Below are 17,783 nucleotides of genomic sequence, written 5' to 3'. Positions count from 1 at the left end.
CTTCTGCATTCTTGGGTCTGGCATATCACATCTTCCTCTTCACAATACCCCATAGATTTTCTATGGGGTTAAGGTCAGGCGAGTTTGCTGGCCAATTAAGAACAGGGATACCATGGTCCTTAAACCAGGTACTGGAAGCTTTGGCACTGTGTGCAGTAAAGTTGGTCAGCAGCAGGAAGCATGAAGTGCTCTAAAACTTCCTGGTATACAGCTGTGTTGACCTTGGACCTCAGAAAACACAGTGGACCAACACCAACAGATGACACTGCACCCCAAACCATCACTGACTGTGGAAACTTTACACTGGACCTCAAGTAACGTGGATTGTGTGCCTCTCCTCTCTTCCTCCAAACTCTGGGACCCTGATTTTCAAAGGAAATGCAAAATTTACTTTCATCAGAGAACATAACTTTGGACCACTCAGCAGCAGTCCAGTCCTTTTTGAAGCGAGATGCTTCTGATGCTGTCTATTGTTCAAGAGTGTCTTGACACAAGGAATGCGACAGCTGAAACCCATGTCTTGCATACGTCTGTGTGTAGTGGTTATTGAAGCACTGATTCCAGCTGCAGTCCACTCTTTGTGAATCTCCCCCTTATTTTTGAATAGGTTTTGGTTTCACAATCCTCTCCAGGGTGCGGTTATCCCTATTGCTTGTACACTTTTTTCTACCACATCTTGTCCTTCCCTTTGCCTCTCTATTAATGTACTTGGACACAGAGCTCTGTGAACAGCCAGCCTCTTTTGCAATGACCTTTTGTGTCTTGCCCTCCTTGTGCAAGGTGTCAATTGTCGTCTTTTGGACAACTGTCAAGTCAGCAGTCTTCCCCATGATTGTGTAGCCTACAGAACTAGACTGAGAGACCATTTAAAGACTTTGCAGGTGTTTTGAGTTAATTAGCTGATTAGAGTGTGGCACAAGGGGTCTTCAATATTGAACCTTTTCACAATATTCCAATTTTCTGAGATACCGAATTTGGGATTTTCCTTCGTTGTCAGTTTTAATCATCAAAATTAAAAGAAATAAACATTTGAAATATATCAGTCTGTGTGTAATGAATGAATATAATAAAACAAGCTTCACTTTTTGAATGGAATTAGTGAAATAAATCAACTTTTTGATGATATTCTAATTATATGACCAGCACCTGTATAACTCTTAAAAATGCCAGTATCTGTTCACCAAAACCTAAAACAGTAACTAGAGTCATCCAGTCTATTTATAGATATAAGTTTATTGGCCCCAGAACTATTTATGTTAATGTTTTTTCTTGACAATTTACTACAATGTAATGCTCATGTTATGCCAGCAATGATTACTTTATTATATAACGAAGTATGGTGAGGCATTTTATAAGCGTTTCTTTGTCCTGTTAGTTTTATCACTCAATATACTTTACAAATACTGTGCTCAAGTTGTATGTTCATATTAGCTTTTTTTGCTTCCCTGACAAATGCTATGCACTACTCCTATAGAACACTTCGTCGCCAAACTAAATACTGTGACTGTCACTAAATGTGACAAGATGTTTGTAACAAATTATGTATTTTGTGAAATGTAGCATATTGGCTATGATCCAAAATGGACATTTGACAAACAGATTGTTCCGACGCCACAATCAAAGAGGCCTTAAAGCTGCAGTACAAGATTGTCAGATTCACTAGATACGCCAACCCCCACTTTTAGACCCTTTTATGCCTTTCTTTTTTACAATTCTATAGATTTATTAAATGTTGATTTTCTAAATAATAAACCGTAAAACTGCATGAGTGGTGGACTGTTTTATGAACTGCTATTCTTCAGGATGTGAAAAGTATATTATACATCATCTACAAGGTAAAAAAAGACAGCCAGCCTCCAGACAACTCATCCGGTCTTAACATGTGAAATTTTATTTATTGACATTAAGGAAACACAAGCTTTTAATAGCTTACATCTGGATAAATGTAAATAAAAAGGAAAGCTGTTGTGTTTCTTAAGTTAAATTATGTTAGGCTCAGACTTCAGTATCCTTGATTTGCCATTTATATTTGTTACCATACCATGGAGCTGAATCTCTCGGGCTGAAACTGCAAAAACAACACAAACTAGTACTAGAAATTGTTGATCAGGGCGAGATTGAATTTCATCCACCATCATTTTAACAGGTCTTCAATGTGTCAGGGGTATATATACACACACCCAAAGATTTTATGCTGGTGTGTTGTGGAGGTGTCCTGACTAAGAAAGATCATTCATTGTACAGACATTGTGTGCTAAGCCGTGCCCAATTTGGTCCAGGCTAAATAGAAATGACAGAGCTCCATAATAAGTAAAAATTGCCATTTTGTATAGCCTCAAAAGACAAACTGATTTAACACAAACACATTTAATATGGCCTCAAACCTGCAAGAATTGTAAGCTGTGAATCTTCAAGAATTAAGAGCAGGTTTGGGCTGGTTAAAATACAGTAGATTCTACTTTTCACAGGGAAATGATAATGCTTTTCAACATTTTAAACATTAAAAAGTGTGCACATTAAGCTTTTTTGTTATTTTACCTATCACCATTTTTGTTCTCGCACCATCCTTGAGTTTAGCGTTCTACTGTTCACCACAGTGGCTTTCGATCCCCAAAGAGTCTCTTTCCCGATCTCCATCTGGTCCCTTAGAGCCCACTCAAACTGTGCCCACAGTCTAGTCTTAGGTTGTTGTTGTTTTTTCTCAATTGGAAGTCAACACCAGAGCTTACCTGTAGCCAGGACGAGTCAAGTCTCTGGTACACACTCAAACGACATAGGACGAGGACACCAAGGTGTTGCACACACAGTGGAAACCTTATCCCAGAAGGTGTTTGCACAAAGTCTCTTTCTGTCTGTGTGGCAAGGAGCTCAGTTGAGCTGGATTTGCAGGTCCTCACCATACTTGCGCAGATATTTGTCATGGTTGTGGCTGACGGACCAGAGAGGGGGCAAATGGCGTGGCTGCATGGTGTTCAGAAAGTGTTGTCGCCAGCAGCGCTCCAAGTCCATCAGGCCCCGCAGACCGCGCTCGGCATACACCTGCACTACCTTCAGTCCATGCGGCACACAACTCTCGTTAAAGATCCTGCAAAGGTAGAAGACATCGACTTTCACAACCTAACAACTGCATCTTCACATCCTGTATGTATGTTAACATGTGACCCTGGAGCACAAAAGCATTCTTAAGTCGCTGGGGTATATTTATGCCAAAAATCATTAGGCTAAAGATCATGTTCCATGGAGATATTTTGTAACTTCCCTACCGTAAATATCAAAACAATTTTTGATTAGTAATATGCATTGCTAAGAACTTCATTTGGACAACTTAGCCTGTCCAGTTATGGGTACTACTCATGTGTTTACATCCCATGTCCTCCACCTGAGGAGATCTTAGAAAAGTCCTAAGTATTTATTTATTTTTACAAGAAACTTAAAAGTGACTTTTTTGCCATTACTTTAACTTACATACAATCTGAATCCTGGTGCAAAATAAAACAGGCAAATATTCCACAGACTGGCAATGGAAGAGGAACCGATTCACATCTAGAGAGCAGTCTTTGGTTCCAAAAAACCCATAAGTTAGGAAAAACCTTAAGGGGAAATTTGGTAACCGAGTGTTCAAACAATTATCGTTTATTAATCAAAATAATCAGATTCTTTTTATTTTATTTTTTTATTAAAGATTGGATCAATAAAGCATCAAAAATAAGTAATCTTATGGTTTTAATGAACAATACTGTTAAAATAGGTAATAATAGTATATGCATGCATATGAGCCCGTTTTAAACTAAAAGATATGCATTAAAATATGCATTAATATCTCAAATAAGATTTACATTTTATAACATGCAATGATGACTATAATAATAATAATAATATACATTTTTTGGATGAACAACTTGTCCTGCAAACCACCTGGCGATTGGTGTTACACTTTACAGCACAATCTTTGCCTAATTATTTTGGATTTAAAATATCCTATTCCTCCGTTTTTAATATTTTGCCACGTCATCCACTTCTTTATGCTACAGCGAAACATGTTAACTCAAAGTGAACATTTTCAGTTTTCACGATTAGAAACAATGTATTCAAACTTGTGAAAATCAAAAATATGGTAACAATCTTAATTTATAGTACAACTGTGAAAATGTCAGGAGCTGCATATGAGTAGAAGAATGCTGCTGTGCTTCACTCCGATACAAAGAGCAGTTATTTATATCGCAGTCTTATTGATTTGATAAATCACCATGATCGTGATCGTTTTTTCAGTAAGATGTTCTGCCCCAAAAACACACAGAATGCACTTCTCAAAGCTGTAAAATAATAAAAAAAAAGTCTACAATGTTTTCATTCTAAAAGTAAACCTACTGTTTGCCCCAAAAATTGGTATATTTGAATTTGATTACATTTTAAAAGGTAAGTTAAATTGTTAATGTTCCCTGCCTTTACTTGATTACAACCATTTCTTCAAAAAATAAATAAATAAAAAAAATATCGGAAAATAAAACATTTCATAGAGCCTGTTACGTCCCCCAGCTCTGGTGTTTGAGTGTAGTGTCTCTTCCCCTCTTGATTACAGATGAGCCACACCTGAGCGGAGCCTGTTCTTGCGCTATAAAAGGCTTCCTGGATCATTTCTGAGCGCGCACACCGAACAGCTCGTATCAACAATAATATAGGGGATTTTATTTAGACAGAATGGATATTAGAAAGGTTGCTTAACAATCAGCAAACAAAACAAAAACTGCAAACGCGGAACGTTTTCTACTGCCGGGTGGACGGCTGAACGGCAATTTCCAAAGCCAGCAAGCACGGATGTGCACTGCAGACTCTCGGGGTGCGTGCTCAGAAATGATCCAGGAAGCCTTTTTGGAGGTTAAACGGTTGAAGCAATAGACTCCAGCGCATTAACCTACGGTTTGAATTGTACATGCGACTGAGGAATTTGAGTGGGTCATGATCAGTATAGACCTTAATTGGATGTACTGTAGAGCCTAAATACACTTCGAAGTGCTGAATGGCTAGGACTAAGGCCAAAGTCTCTTGTTCGATAGTGGAGTACTTTCGCTGGGCAGAATTTAATTTCTTAGAAAAGAAACTCACGGGATGGTTTATGTTATCAGCGCCTGATTGTAAAAGGACAGCACCAACGCCTACGTTGCTGGCGTCTACAGCAAGCTGAAACGGTTAGTTGAAATCTGGCGCAGCAAGCACGGGAGCAGTCAACAAGAGAGCTTTGACGTTTTCAAATGCTCTATTACAGGACTCCGTCCAGTCAAATTTAGTTTTGGGGCTCAATAGGTTAGTGAGGGGACATACTACAGTCGAAAAGTTCTTACAAAAACTACGATAGTAGCCTACCATTCCTAAGAATCGGCGTAACGCTCCGTTTTTTTTAAGTTCCTAAACTTCTGACGATATACTTCAGGGATCAGCTGATAGCACCTCAGAACTGACGCTTTCACCATATCATAGTCACCGCTCTGCTCCACTGTTAGCGACGAGTAAACCTCCTGCGCCCTTCCCACTAAAACGCATTGCAGGAGGAATGCCCATGCAGTTTTTGGCCAATTTAAATTGGTTGCGACACGCTCAAAATGTGGAAAATATTTTTCCACATCTTTTTCCATAAAAGGTGGCACAAGTCGGATGTGGCGAGTGACATCAAATTAATTAGGGTCAGAAGGGGCGACACCTTCCTTCTGGGCCTCGAGTTCTAACTTTCTTAATGCCAGTGGGTTTTCAAGTTCATTCCCACGGGCCTGAGCTTGCATACGCTCACGCTCGAACTCAATTTCTTTCTCTTTGATACTTAACTCTCGCAACCGAATCTGCAGCTGTAATGCTTCTGTAGACACGGGAGATTGTTTCTCTACAGGCAAAATGCCTTCACTAACCAAAGCAGCTTGTAAGACGGCCCTGATTGTGTCTTTGGTGCGTTTTTCAGCAGAAGTGAGCTCAACTTTATAAGTTACGGCTAAATTCAGCAACTGCTCTTTCGAAAATTTAAAAAGTAACTCATTAGAGGGCTCTTTAATAAATGCTTCCTCTGTTGCCATTTTAACACGATACAACGGTTAAAACGTGCACCAAAAATCAAGTAAAAAAATAATAATTAAACAGCGAAAAGACACCTAAAGTGCGCACCAAAGTCAAGAAAACAAATAAATAAAGCTAATAAGAAAACACTTACCAAAGCAGTTTAACTGCAACAAAGCTACCAGGTAGCGAATATCAAAGGTGGTTAAACGAAAAGCACAATATAGGCTACAAACAACCACGAATTTTAAAGTCCACCCACAAATGTACCCAATACGCTTAATATAATCAGAGTAGGCTATACCAGCACTCACTAAATAGGCGATATGCCACAATATATCACAAGCTATACAACTGAACTAAAGAGTATTCTGATAAGCAAAAATGTTGTCCAGCTTCTCTAACTAACTATACACAAAACCAAACAAAAATCCTAAATATCTATGCAATCTTCAGTGGCTTACTCCGCTCGAGGCTTCCCACCGAGCCCCCTCCTGAGATATCCACCAAAATAAAATAAACAGTCGACTAAACAAATGAACAGACAATCATAACTGCCCACCAGAATACTCACCAAAATGTTGTAGCTTTCCGAAGTTCCGCAATCTAACACTTAAGTCCGATTTAATCGAAACCATTTATCTCAGACGAGCCCCCACTATGTTACGGGCGGTCGGACACCACCCTTAACATAAAGGAGAGACGCACACCGAACAGCTCATATCAACAATAATATAGGGGATTTTATTTAGACAGAATGGATATTAGAAAGGTTGCTTAACAATCAGCAAACAAAACAAAAACTGCAAACGCGGAGCGTTTTCTACTGCCGGGTGGACGGCAATTTCCAAAGCCAGCAAGCACGGATGTGCACTGCAGACTCTCGGGGTGCGCGCTCAGAAATGATCCAGGAAGCCTTTTATAGCGCAAGAACAGGCTCCGCTCAGGTGTGGCTCATCTGTAATCAAGAGGGGAAGAGACACTACACTCAAACACGTGTAGCAACAAACACCAGAGCTGGGGGACGTAACAGAGCCCTATAATTGTAAAAATTGTTTTATGAAAAGTTTTATGAATTATGCTGATCAGATCATTTGGAATCCAGAAAGATCTCAACTGAAAACATAATTTGGGAAAAATCTAAACCGAATTAGGTCAATTGAAACAATTTCAGCAATTCTGAATGAATCAGTTAAACGAATGATGCAATGGCTCATTCATTAAGACTGTAACTTGCTGCCACCTACTGGTAGTTTTCATTTCAAAAGCAATTTTATATTTTAATATATTTCAAGCATTTACTCCATTTTAATCTCATTATTTGCAGTTGTAATGCAAAGACATCTAAATGCAGTTTTCAAAAGCTGTGACACTTCTGCAGTGCAACAATGGATTTTTTTCATACTGATTTCATTTGATTGGAAACCGCCTACAGCATCTCATTTTTCTAATTAAATGCAATAATTAAACGTGAGAATTTGACTTAAGATTATATTAGGTACCATATCAGATAGGGATGTAATCAAGATGAAATGAAAATACCATGACTGTCTTTTGAAAAGTATGTGACATTTTCATTTCATCTAGAGAGTTCATAAGCGCAGCTCTACAGCAGTAACCCAGGAAACACTGTGTCATTAAATATTCATATAAACTCCTACTCCAATTGTATCGTAAGATTTTTTTTACATCTCAACTGATTTGAATAGTCACATATTTGAATACATTTTCAACCAGCTTGCGGATCATCGTTATATCCCTGATATTAGATAAATGTATTGCCCTTTATAAAAGGTAAAAATCCTCTGAAGATCAGGTGGCAAATATTGGCCATTAAGAAGAATATGAAAAGCGGACAGTCAGACAGGCCTAAACCACAAATAGCAGCACAAAAACACACTAAGCAAAATATTGTCTAATTGTGATCATCAAAACCCCAGAACATAAGATACTCTTTTGAAAATCATCAAATATCATAAATATAGTTTGGTTCACATTTCTGTAAGCCCCTTCCTGTCTACACGGGTGGTTTTGGGGTAGATAAACTACCTGGTCTCCAGCGCGGCGGCTCTCTGAAGCATGTCTTGCGTGACCTCCTGCTGTCCGTTGCAGAAGAAGCTCTGGATGACTGACAGGAGCTCCTCCTTCCTGGTCTGGGGCATCCCGTCGCTGGCGCTGAGGAGAGCCCTAGCGGCCGATCGCACCCGCCGGCGGTCTGCGTCCTCGAGCAGCCGAATGCCCTCCTCACAGCCCTGGGGAGCGTAGTGCTCCTCGGCCAGCCGCTGCTTCAGGACCCCGTCGTGCACGTTTGAGGCCGCGTGACAGGAAGTGCACAGCAACAGGATGTCGTGCGAGTTGTGGTCCTTCATCTCAGCCGGGAAGTGGCGCCTGTACTCGTGTGGGACAATGTTCTTCCTAGGTTAACGAGGAAAGACAGCAGTTGAGATGACTTATTTTGGCCAGTCCCCCTTTGCAAACAAACTCAAATAAATGTCAGGAAGCACGAGACACACCTGATGTAGGAGTCGGTTTTCCCACACACCACGCACACGTTCTCTTTGGCTGTGAGGTAGTAGTCTTTCTGGGAGTCTGGACGGCCTGACGGCTCAAACAGCAGCCGGACAACGAAGGGATCTTCGCTGAGCAATTCTGAGATTAAGTACAGATCATATTTTACACATTTGCCGCGTTTCCACCAAAATTACCCGGGACAATTGTACCAGGAACTTTTTTCTCCATTAACAATTTTTCCCCCCCAGACCTGTTGCTTTCTGCGTTTCCACCACGGACTAAAGTACCCTGAAGATTAGGCAAATAGTCTGGTGACGTAGGTCTGCGCACGTTTCTCAATACAAAGTACGCTGATTTTGAACTTGCATCCTCAGCGGTTCAGACTTTGCGCAGTCGACTCGGGAGTGTGATGTCCGCGATGAAACAGCAGTGTACTTGATAACTTCAGTCAGCTCGTCTTGGCTACTGCTATTTTCCTCTCTGTATATTTACAATAAATCGAAATGGGATATCAAATACCACTGCCTCCTTTCGTTTTCATTTAAACATAATAACAGCTGCAGAAATGTACTTAGTTCAGGGATATGTGTATATATACAGCCATTACAATGAAACGAAATATTATATAGATTTGCCTTTTTTATTTTCATTTTTAACATATAGATAAATTGAATACAGACCAAAGATCACCTGTTAGATTTTCCCAAAACTAATTATATGTTATGTTTAACCACTAAAGAGACATCAGAGCCAGCGGCACACATCAGAAGTTCTAGCCGAGGTGAGGCTTCTCTCGGCGGATAGATGATCACTGAGCTCTCGCTGATCGCGTGGAGCTCAACGTCTATGAGATCGGCGAAACACATTTTTAAATAGGCGCCGTCTTTATAAATAAACCACAGATTTGAGTTTTAAACAACTACATTCTCGCCTGAAATACTTTTAAAATTACATTTCATGACACAATAACAGTAATATTTTGAAAATGATCCGAATAAATGGTGGTTGAACTCAACCAATGCTGCGTGAACTCAACCAATCAGGATGTTTAGCGCCCAAGTCCCGCCCCCAAAGGTTCCGGAACTTTGAAAAAGTACCACCTCGCCAGCAGGGACTTTCTGAGGGGCATTCTTTTACCCTGAACTTTATTTAGTTCCTGCGGTGGAAACACACCAAGTACCAGCCCAAAGTCCCTAGTTCCTGGGTAAAGTTCCTGCGGTGGAAACGGGGCTATATTTTCCAGTTGGGCCACCAATATGTATCAGCACTCTTTCCGACGGTCTACCTTAAATACAGATCTCCCCCAGGTCAAGTGAGTAGTATCAAACTTAAGGCCATGAAAAGTTTTAAATGGTATAAGAAATGTCTTAACAGTTGGGGACGGAAAGACAAGAGTCTTGATACGGCTGGATCAAACTTAAAGGCAATGATGCCATTGAATAAATATGAGCGCTGCATGATTCAAGTCAAAACGTTATTTGAATATATCCATTTATGGTCAGATCAATGCACAAACTCATGTTTTTATGCAGCAAACATATAGAGTTGTAAATTACAAAGTTAATGTGCCTTCTAAAACAAACAATTAAGACAATTATATTTATACATTTTAAACTGAAATCATTTATATGCTTAATTTATCCCTTCTCATAAAAAAAATGGTCTAACGGCTGAAATGCTGCTGTATAAGATTTCTGTTTCTGTGAAAACCTGTATCTAAACTGTAAATTATGTAATTGTATGGCTCAATACTGTTACCACAGACATTGCCCAACACCACTCATACGGTTTATTTTACTTGTGCAGCTCTTGAAATCGGTCATAAATTGGCTTAAATTTATTTAGAAAAATTCTGCAGATACCCTGTAAATAGTGAAATAAAATTTCTTGCTTCATATTTGTTGATATTTGTGTACTAAAAACATTTTTGTTTGACATTTAAACTCCTATCTGAATTTTTATTTTTTATATATTAAAAAAGTATTTTTATATGGGCTAGTTAAAAATACTGTAATTTTCGGTCTACCAAAATCTCATGAGTACCTGCCCGAAGGCCTACCAGTGACTCCCTGACTACGCTGAATAAACAGCTTCTTAGAGGAAGCATCTCATCATTTAATGAATAGACAGTCTATCTGTTAATCTTCAACATGTTTCACACTAAACACTTACTTTTAGACTTTAACACCAAAAGAAAATCAGTTTTACAAGAGAAAAGTCACTGAGTTTTTGCGACAGGTGGGATTCAGTTCATGGCATTTCTCATTCATTCCTATGGGATCTGTAAACGGTGACTGAGTGACGCACAACAAATTCGGCTGTAATGTGACTTATAAAGTTATCCGTTACGTTTCTCCAATATTAAGTGATGCACACTCTCTCATCTCCCAATAGTAAGGCAGTCACTGCAGGATGTTCAATATTCCCAGTGTTGCCAAGTCCGTGGCTTTCCTGCAGGATTGGGAAACTTTAATACTGATGCTGTGGGTTGTTTCTCATGTCCGCAGTCTGAAGTGACTCCAATAACATGATATTTCTCCTCTGGAATGCAAATGTTTGATGGGGAACTCCACCAAAATATGTGTATTTTAACCCCCTGAACGCGATATTATTTTAATATCAGCATCACTAACATACTATTATAGTTTGTTAATATTTAATTCAATATTTTTTTTCCAGTTTTATAGTATTTCATAGTTTTCTTTTATGTATATTTAGGCTTTTGTTTTAATTTATGTTTGCATTCATTTTATTAATTTAATTTTATAAGAACCCTGGTAATGTTTTTTGGGGTCCTCGCCCATTTCAGTATTATATTATTGTAAATATAAAAGGCATTACTGCTATCAAGAGCAAACTGCATCATGAACTTAATTGACACAATGGGTTTTGTATAAAGCGCTGTATAAATAAAGGTGACTTGACTTAAACGGCTTTGTAACATTCACATGCACTGCACAACGAAAGGAAAAATGCATTTCAAATACGTGTTGAAAACTTCCTCATTTGATCAACGATATCAAGTGGTTGTGTACCTCCTATCCCCTTCTCCAGATACCATTTGGCTTTCTTCTTGTCACATGTGCAGAGCGGCTGGCCGTCGGGGGCGTGAAGGAAACAGTTATCATAAAGGGGAGATTTCCTGAATCAAGACAAGCAGCACAACAGCAGTCACTTAAAGGAGTTCAAGATTACCTTGTTCAAGATTAATCATGTATTTTATTATCTTTAATCAGATCCTCCTCCTGTACCTGGCTGAGTAACCGACTCCCAGTGGTTTGCGTTTGTTCCTCCGTGGGTCTGGAACTTGCTGGTCTCCAGACTCAGGACTCTCCACAGTGGACTTTCGGCTGCGCCTCTTTCTCTCCCCGTCCTCCCCTTCTCCGTTATAGCGCGCCCTGAAGGGGACGTCCACCAGCCCCTGGCAGCATGATGCCAGCTGGACGAACGTGCTTTCACCCTCGACGGTGTTCCTCCCCAGCAGGTGAAAGAACAGGGCCACAGAGATCTGGGCATCATGTGCAGCGTAGACCATCTGGTGGATACAGCAGGACAGAGTTTAGTGTGCACCACGATGACCACAGCTTCACTACAGACTCTAGTCCAGCTGGGTATTACAGAATATCTGTGAGGCATTGAGGACCATATAAAAACTCAAATCAACTGTGAATATCACAATTATTTTGTTGCACTAAGATTTAAATGCATGCTTTATTTTGAACTAGATTCATTATGTGTTTTACTTTTTAAAACTACCTGACAGGAACAACTGCTTGGTTGGAAAACAATAAAAAAATTATTGCTTAGACATTTTTAACAACTTAATTTTAGTTTTCTAATAAATAATAAAAATGGTTTCCTCAATTTGTATGGTTCAAAACTCACTTTACATTTTTTTTTAAATGCAATCTGAACGAAAAAATTAATTTAATGAATATAACTTGTCAAAAATTCACACCTTGGCTGTTTTTTTGCCAAGTGCATGAGAAAGGTCAATACTGGATTGATCATACAGTGTATAAATAACCCAAAATCCTAAATCAATTGCATAACTGTGCTATACTGTTAAACTAGAACTAAACTCTTGGTGTTCCCGGTCATGACCTGAAATGAGCCGAGCTGTGGCCCTTTCTGAATATTGTCAAATGGAAAGAGAGTGCTGTAAATCTGGAGCTGGATCAGAGGATGTCCTCCTCCTCCTCACCTGTTCTTGGCTCAACACATCCGCCTCCCAGTCACTGCAGCGCAGCTCCAGAGATTTGTCCAGCGTGACGTTCAGCAGATCTGCAGCCAGAGACTTCAGACTCAAGCCGTTATTCAGCACCGCTTGCCTTCAACACAATCCAGATCACCATCAAGAGCTTTAAACTCTCACTGGGGGTTAAACTGATGACATTTACAGACACCTGCTAGCTACTAGAACTATCCGCCTTATTTACTTGAACAAGTTCAGAACTGATAACGACAGTGTTATTAAACTGAATTCAATCAACTCTGAACTAAACTGAGCCATGACACTATTCTTCTGTAGAGCTGCTTTTCAGATGATATTTAATTTAATAATTCCTTAATTTTACAGAATTAACTTTTATTTTCACGGTTGCATGATTTAGTGAAAGAAAAAAAAAAAATGTCAGAAAAAATTGATTGCGATTTAAAATATTTAAAATTAAAAAAGCTTTTAATTATAATAAACAAAATAAAATATTTATATAACAATATATTTCTCTGCAAATAAAAAGTATTCAATAATAATAATAATGTTAAAATCACCATAAGATGCTTGCACTGAGCAATGCTGGGTTCTAGAGCTGCACCATTCTTGATTAATTTAAAATCACAATTAGTTTTTTGTCTCAATGAGAATGAATGGTTGAATGAATGATTCAAAAGCTATGTTTCCATCCAAAGATGTGAATTTAACTTATGTTAAAAACTGGAATGTCGCATAAAACATGTCAAGAGTCAAAGAGAACAAAAATCAACACTTCCTGATAAACTGGCACTAAATATCTCTGCGTAAACTAGGAGAAGCCACTGAATATAAGAATTTTCCTCAGGCATTTCAGAAGGACTAAAACATACAGATGCTGTGAGTGAGATCGGTCCGCTGGTTAGTATAGCGGAGTCACATGACTTTTTCAATTTGCATGGTGGAATTTATACGGTAAATGTGTTTCCGTCGTAGTTTATACAGATTTTTTCTTAACGGATAAAAAAAAAAAAGTTCATCCTACTCAGTGCACAAGTTTTTTTATGTTCATTTTTAGAATTTATGAGCATCTTGCCGTTTCCATCCAGCGTTTTATTTTATTAGATAATCCAAAATGTGCATAAAAACATGTGGATGGAAACACAGCTAATGAATCACTCAGAAATACATAACTGGATGAATTGTTTTTTTGAATGATTTTGAACGAATCAAACGAATTGAAATGATTCAATGACAAATAAATTTGTCACTTGTTGCCACCTAGTGGTGACAATGCAATCGACACGAACCTTATCTGAAGCGCTTATCAAAAGATGACTTGCTCTATTTTGATCACAGCACAGACAATCTTTATATCCGACCTTTCCTCCCAGTATTTCTGTGACTGTAAGACAGAGCATTCATCAAATCAACTACAAAGGTTTAATAGACACGGGCGAAACGTTGTCATTTAGAAATCAGATCGTGTGGGTGTTTAAATCGAGATCTTTTAACAAATAATAGTGCAGCTCTACTGGGTTTATTTCGATAAACTGTGCAGCTCAAATAGATAGTAACATTTAAAACGCTCAATCTGGAGCATCACCTCTGTCTGAGGGCCAGGTAGCGCAGGTCCACGGTGCAACTCAGAGTCAGACCATGATCTTGAGCCAGTCGTTTCCCGTCCTCATAACACCCCACCCCGACCTTCAGCACACGGGGGTCAGAGAGCACCCCCATGAGACCCTCGGGGAGAGGAAGCTGTGCTTTACGAAACGCCAGCAGTCTGACCAGCACACAGCGGCCGGAGAACGTGGCCAGCTGGAGTAAGGAAACCGCAGAGGCCTTGCCTTTGACAGACACCTGTGAAAAAAACAGATGACATCGTCTAGTGCTGCTGCTACCAACACAACATCTAAACCACATGCAGAGCCATGCTTACACGCAGGCCTTTTACCCATTCACAGTCCAATCCCAGAACCGGATAGACACACAGGTCCTTCTGGAAAACCGGCCAGAGCGTCTCCCAGTCTTCAGGTGAGCTGACGGTCACCGGCGGCACGTCTAACAGTGAATGCACTCGCAGAGGCTTCTGGGTCTGTGGTGCTGCTGTCGGCTCTGGTCTCGCTGGCTGTGAGGACGGGACGTCCGCTTCCAGCTGGGCTTGTACGGGCTCATCTGAAGCGGGGCCCCTGAGGGCCTTTCTCTTCTGCGTGCGGATGCTGCGCCACAGGAGCAGACCGCCGAGAGTGGCTCCTAACATCGTGGCCAGAGCCGCGGTCAACCTGCTCGGCTTGGACATCACTGCCTCTGAAACTGCACATTCACACGCTTCGCTCACTGAGGCTGCGTTTATTTGATGAGAAAACAGCAGCTTCTGAACTATTATTGCCATTTTAAATAACAGTTTACTGTATAGGTTTAAAATGTGGTTTATTCCTGATGCCAAGCTGAATTTTCAGCATCATTACTCCAGGTTCAGTGTCACGTGATCTTCAGAAATCATAATGTGAGGATTAGCTGGTTGAGAAACATTTACGTTACATTTATTAACCAAGATTAGAACCGAGGTGAAGATGATAAACTGACAGAGCTTAAAACCAACAGTTAGCTTTATTCAAACATAATTATAAAGACTAAAGATCGTCCGTGATGTATTTCTCAAAGCGTTTTGTGTTGATATACTCTTCAGAAATCGTGAAAACATGTGTACGAAAGCTAATTAAAAACAGATACAATTCAAACCAAACTGAAACAAGTTCAGAAATAAATCATCGTGTAATTACACCAATCAAACAGTTTGATCGCAGTGTGTTTGTGTCAGAGATGCAGAGCTTCGTGCTGACGGACAGTTAGCACTCGCACATCTAGACGAATCCCGTCTAACGTGTCCTTCTCGTGTGAGTGTTGCTGTGGATATACGCACCTGAAAACTCAACAGATGTCAGAGTCTGGAGTGAACACAGACTGTATAAAGGTGAACACTGCAGTAGACACTCTCACGCGCTTATGATGAACAGCTGCAGCGCGTCTTCTTCTGCGGGCTTATGTCATCAGCGCTCGCAGGAATCATACGCGCCACAGCGACACCTCCGCCGCAGGCGCGCAACTACACCTGTCTCACGACGACTGACAAGTAAAGTTTTATAAACATTATTATTATTTTGCATTTTCAAGCACAGTTCTCATTTTTTACACATTAGGTGTGAAACTTACCTCCAAAAAGGTTTCAGAAAAGAGCATTGTGTGTCAATGTTTTTGTTATTTAAAACAAATCTGTTGAAGAATGAGACATTAAAGTATTTGAGACACTGGACCACAAAATCAGTCATAAGGGTCAGTTTTGTTAAAAACTGAGATTAATACATCATTTGAAAGCTGAATAAATAAGATGTTTGGATGCATCTCCACTGATGTATGGTTCGTTAGGATATGATTTGAAAATCTGGAATCTGAGGGTGCAAAAAAAAAAAAAAAAAAAATCTAAATATTGATAAAATTTCCTTTAAAGTTGTCCAAATGAAGTCATTAGCAATGCATAAATTAAGTTTTTATACATGTATGGTAGGTAATTTACAAACTATTTTCATTGAACATGATCTTTACTTAATATCCTAATGATTTTTGGCATAAAGAAAAATCTATAATTTTGACTCATGCAATGTATTGTTGTCTACAAATATACCCCAGACACTTAAGACTGGTTTTGTGCTGCAGGGTCACAGATGTTCTCCAGAAACACAAATCATCAGTGAAGCCGAATTTAAAACCTACTGAAATTTTAGTATCACTGATATACTGTCATAGTTTTTGATAATTTGATTTTATAATTTTTTATTTTATTTCTATTAATTTCTGTTTTTAAAATATGCATAAATAGTTATTACTGATGTTTATTTTTTTAGTTACCTCAAGTAAAAAAAAAATTAAAATAAAGAAACTATAAACTTAAAAAAACGTGAAAAACAATGAAAAACAAAAAATACACATTTTATATGTTAATATTGAAATGATTTCAATTACTGAGTTTATTTATTTTTAGTTAACGATAATAACCCTGATGTCAAGGAATACCACCTGCTTTGAAACTAGATTTTTGGACCAGCAACCTCTTTAAAAAGATTATTATTATTTTTAATAAAGCTGATTAAAGTAGCAGGTGCCACACAGGCTGGTCTGCTTCAGCAGTGCTCAACAATAATTCACACCTGAATAATGACACTGGAAATAATTTAATAGTCATAAAACTGAAAATAAACAACAGAAAACAGAATCATTATTATTCCAACTAATCATATCTGACCAATTACATATAATTCATTCATTAAGTCCCTCCCTTTACCCATTTCATATGCAGGTATATTGATACTGTAACAGTCCCTGTCCCAAACGATGCTGCGTTCCTGTGCAAGTGAAATACCTTAAATTATTCAATATAATAATTAATAAATCGAACATTTCTTAAGGTGATGTTCAACTGTGACACCTGTGGATAGTTTCAGAAGGCTGCAGCATCTCTTTTGCTTCCTTTGAGCTCACGGTGAGATCCTGGAGCACGCAAGAGCTTGCTGTTCACGAGCCAAACATCTTATGATGAGGTTTAATAAGAATCCTCAAGATGCAAAACAATCACAGACATCAGATACAAGAATACACAGAAAATCATGAGCACACAGATCCGCTTTCCTCTACCACCACCATTTTATTCAATCTTTTAGATTAATTATTCGGTAAAGAACTGGAATAATACAATGCAAAACTTGTCTGAAATGGAATCAAAACCTAAAAACAGGACCAATCATCTGATAAAACAAAGGGTTGATGGGAATGCATGAAAAGCAGGGGGAAAAGTTAACTGCAATCATTGTAGAGCTGGAGACCGTGAACATCTGATGCCAAAGACCGATGTCACATCAATAAGTGGTCAAATGATCGATTAGTACAGTGCTTGTGCTAAAATGAGCATCTTCTTATCAAAATTAAATAAAAGTGGCTTGAGAGGTGACAGTCAATAGTGCTAAAACTCATAAAAAAATGTGCT

At 39.0% G+C, this 17,783-nt stretch overlaps 1 protein-coding gene across 2 annotated transcripts; it reads right to left on the bottom strand.

Moving 5' to 3' along the window:
- Positions 1 to 1,868: 1,868 nt before the first annotated feature.
- Positions 1,869 to 15,824, bottom strand: exd2 (exonuclease 3'-5' domain containing 2). 2 transcript variants are annotated; one of them, XM_059520886.1, is made up of 9 exons: positions 15,669 to 15,824; positions 14,685 to 15,058; positions 14,349 to 14,605; positions 12,755 to 12,881; positions 11,802 to 12,085; positions 11,586 to 11,692; positions 8,553 to 8,688; positions 8,089 to 8,454; positions 1,869 to 3,085 (listed from the first exon to the last, which is right to left on the bottom strand). In XM_059520886.1, the coding sequence occupies exons 2-9, from the start codon at positions 15,042 to 15,044 to the stop codon at positions 2,869 to 2,871; spliced, it is 1,854 nt and encodes a 617-aa protein (XP_059376869.1). In that variant the 5' UTR covers positions 15,045 to 15,058; positions 15,669 to 15,824; the 3' UTR covers positions 1,869 to 2,868. The 2 variants fall into 2 exon arrangements, with proteins under 2 accessions (XP_059376869.1, XP_059376870.1); XM_059520887.1 differs by having other exon boundaries at positions 14,700 to 15,058.
- Positions 15,825 to 17,783: the final 1,959 nt, after the last annotated feature.

This window comes from Carassius carassius, chromosome 32 (genome assembly GCF_963082965.1).
Source record: "Carassius carassius chromosome 32, fCarCar2.1, whole genome shotgun sequence".
Taxonomy (NCBI): domain Eukaryota; kingdom Metazoa; phylum Chordata; class Actinopteri; order Cypriniformes; family Cyprinidae; genus Carassius; species Carassius carassius.
Note: the sequence above shows the minus strand (reverse complement) of the source record. Positions and strands in the feature narration are given on the sequence as shown.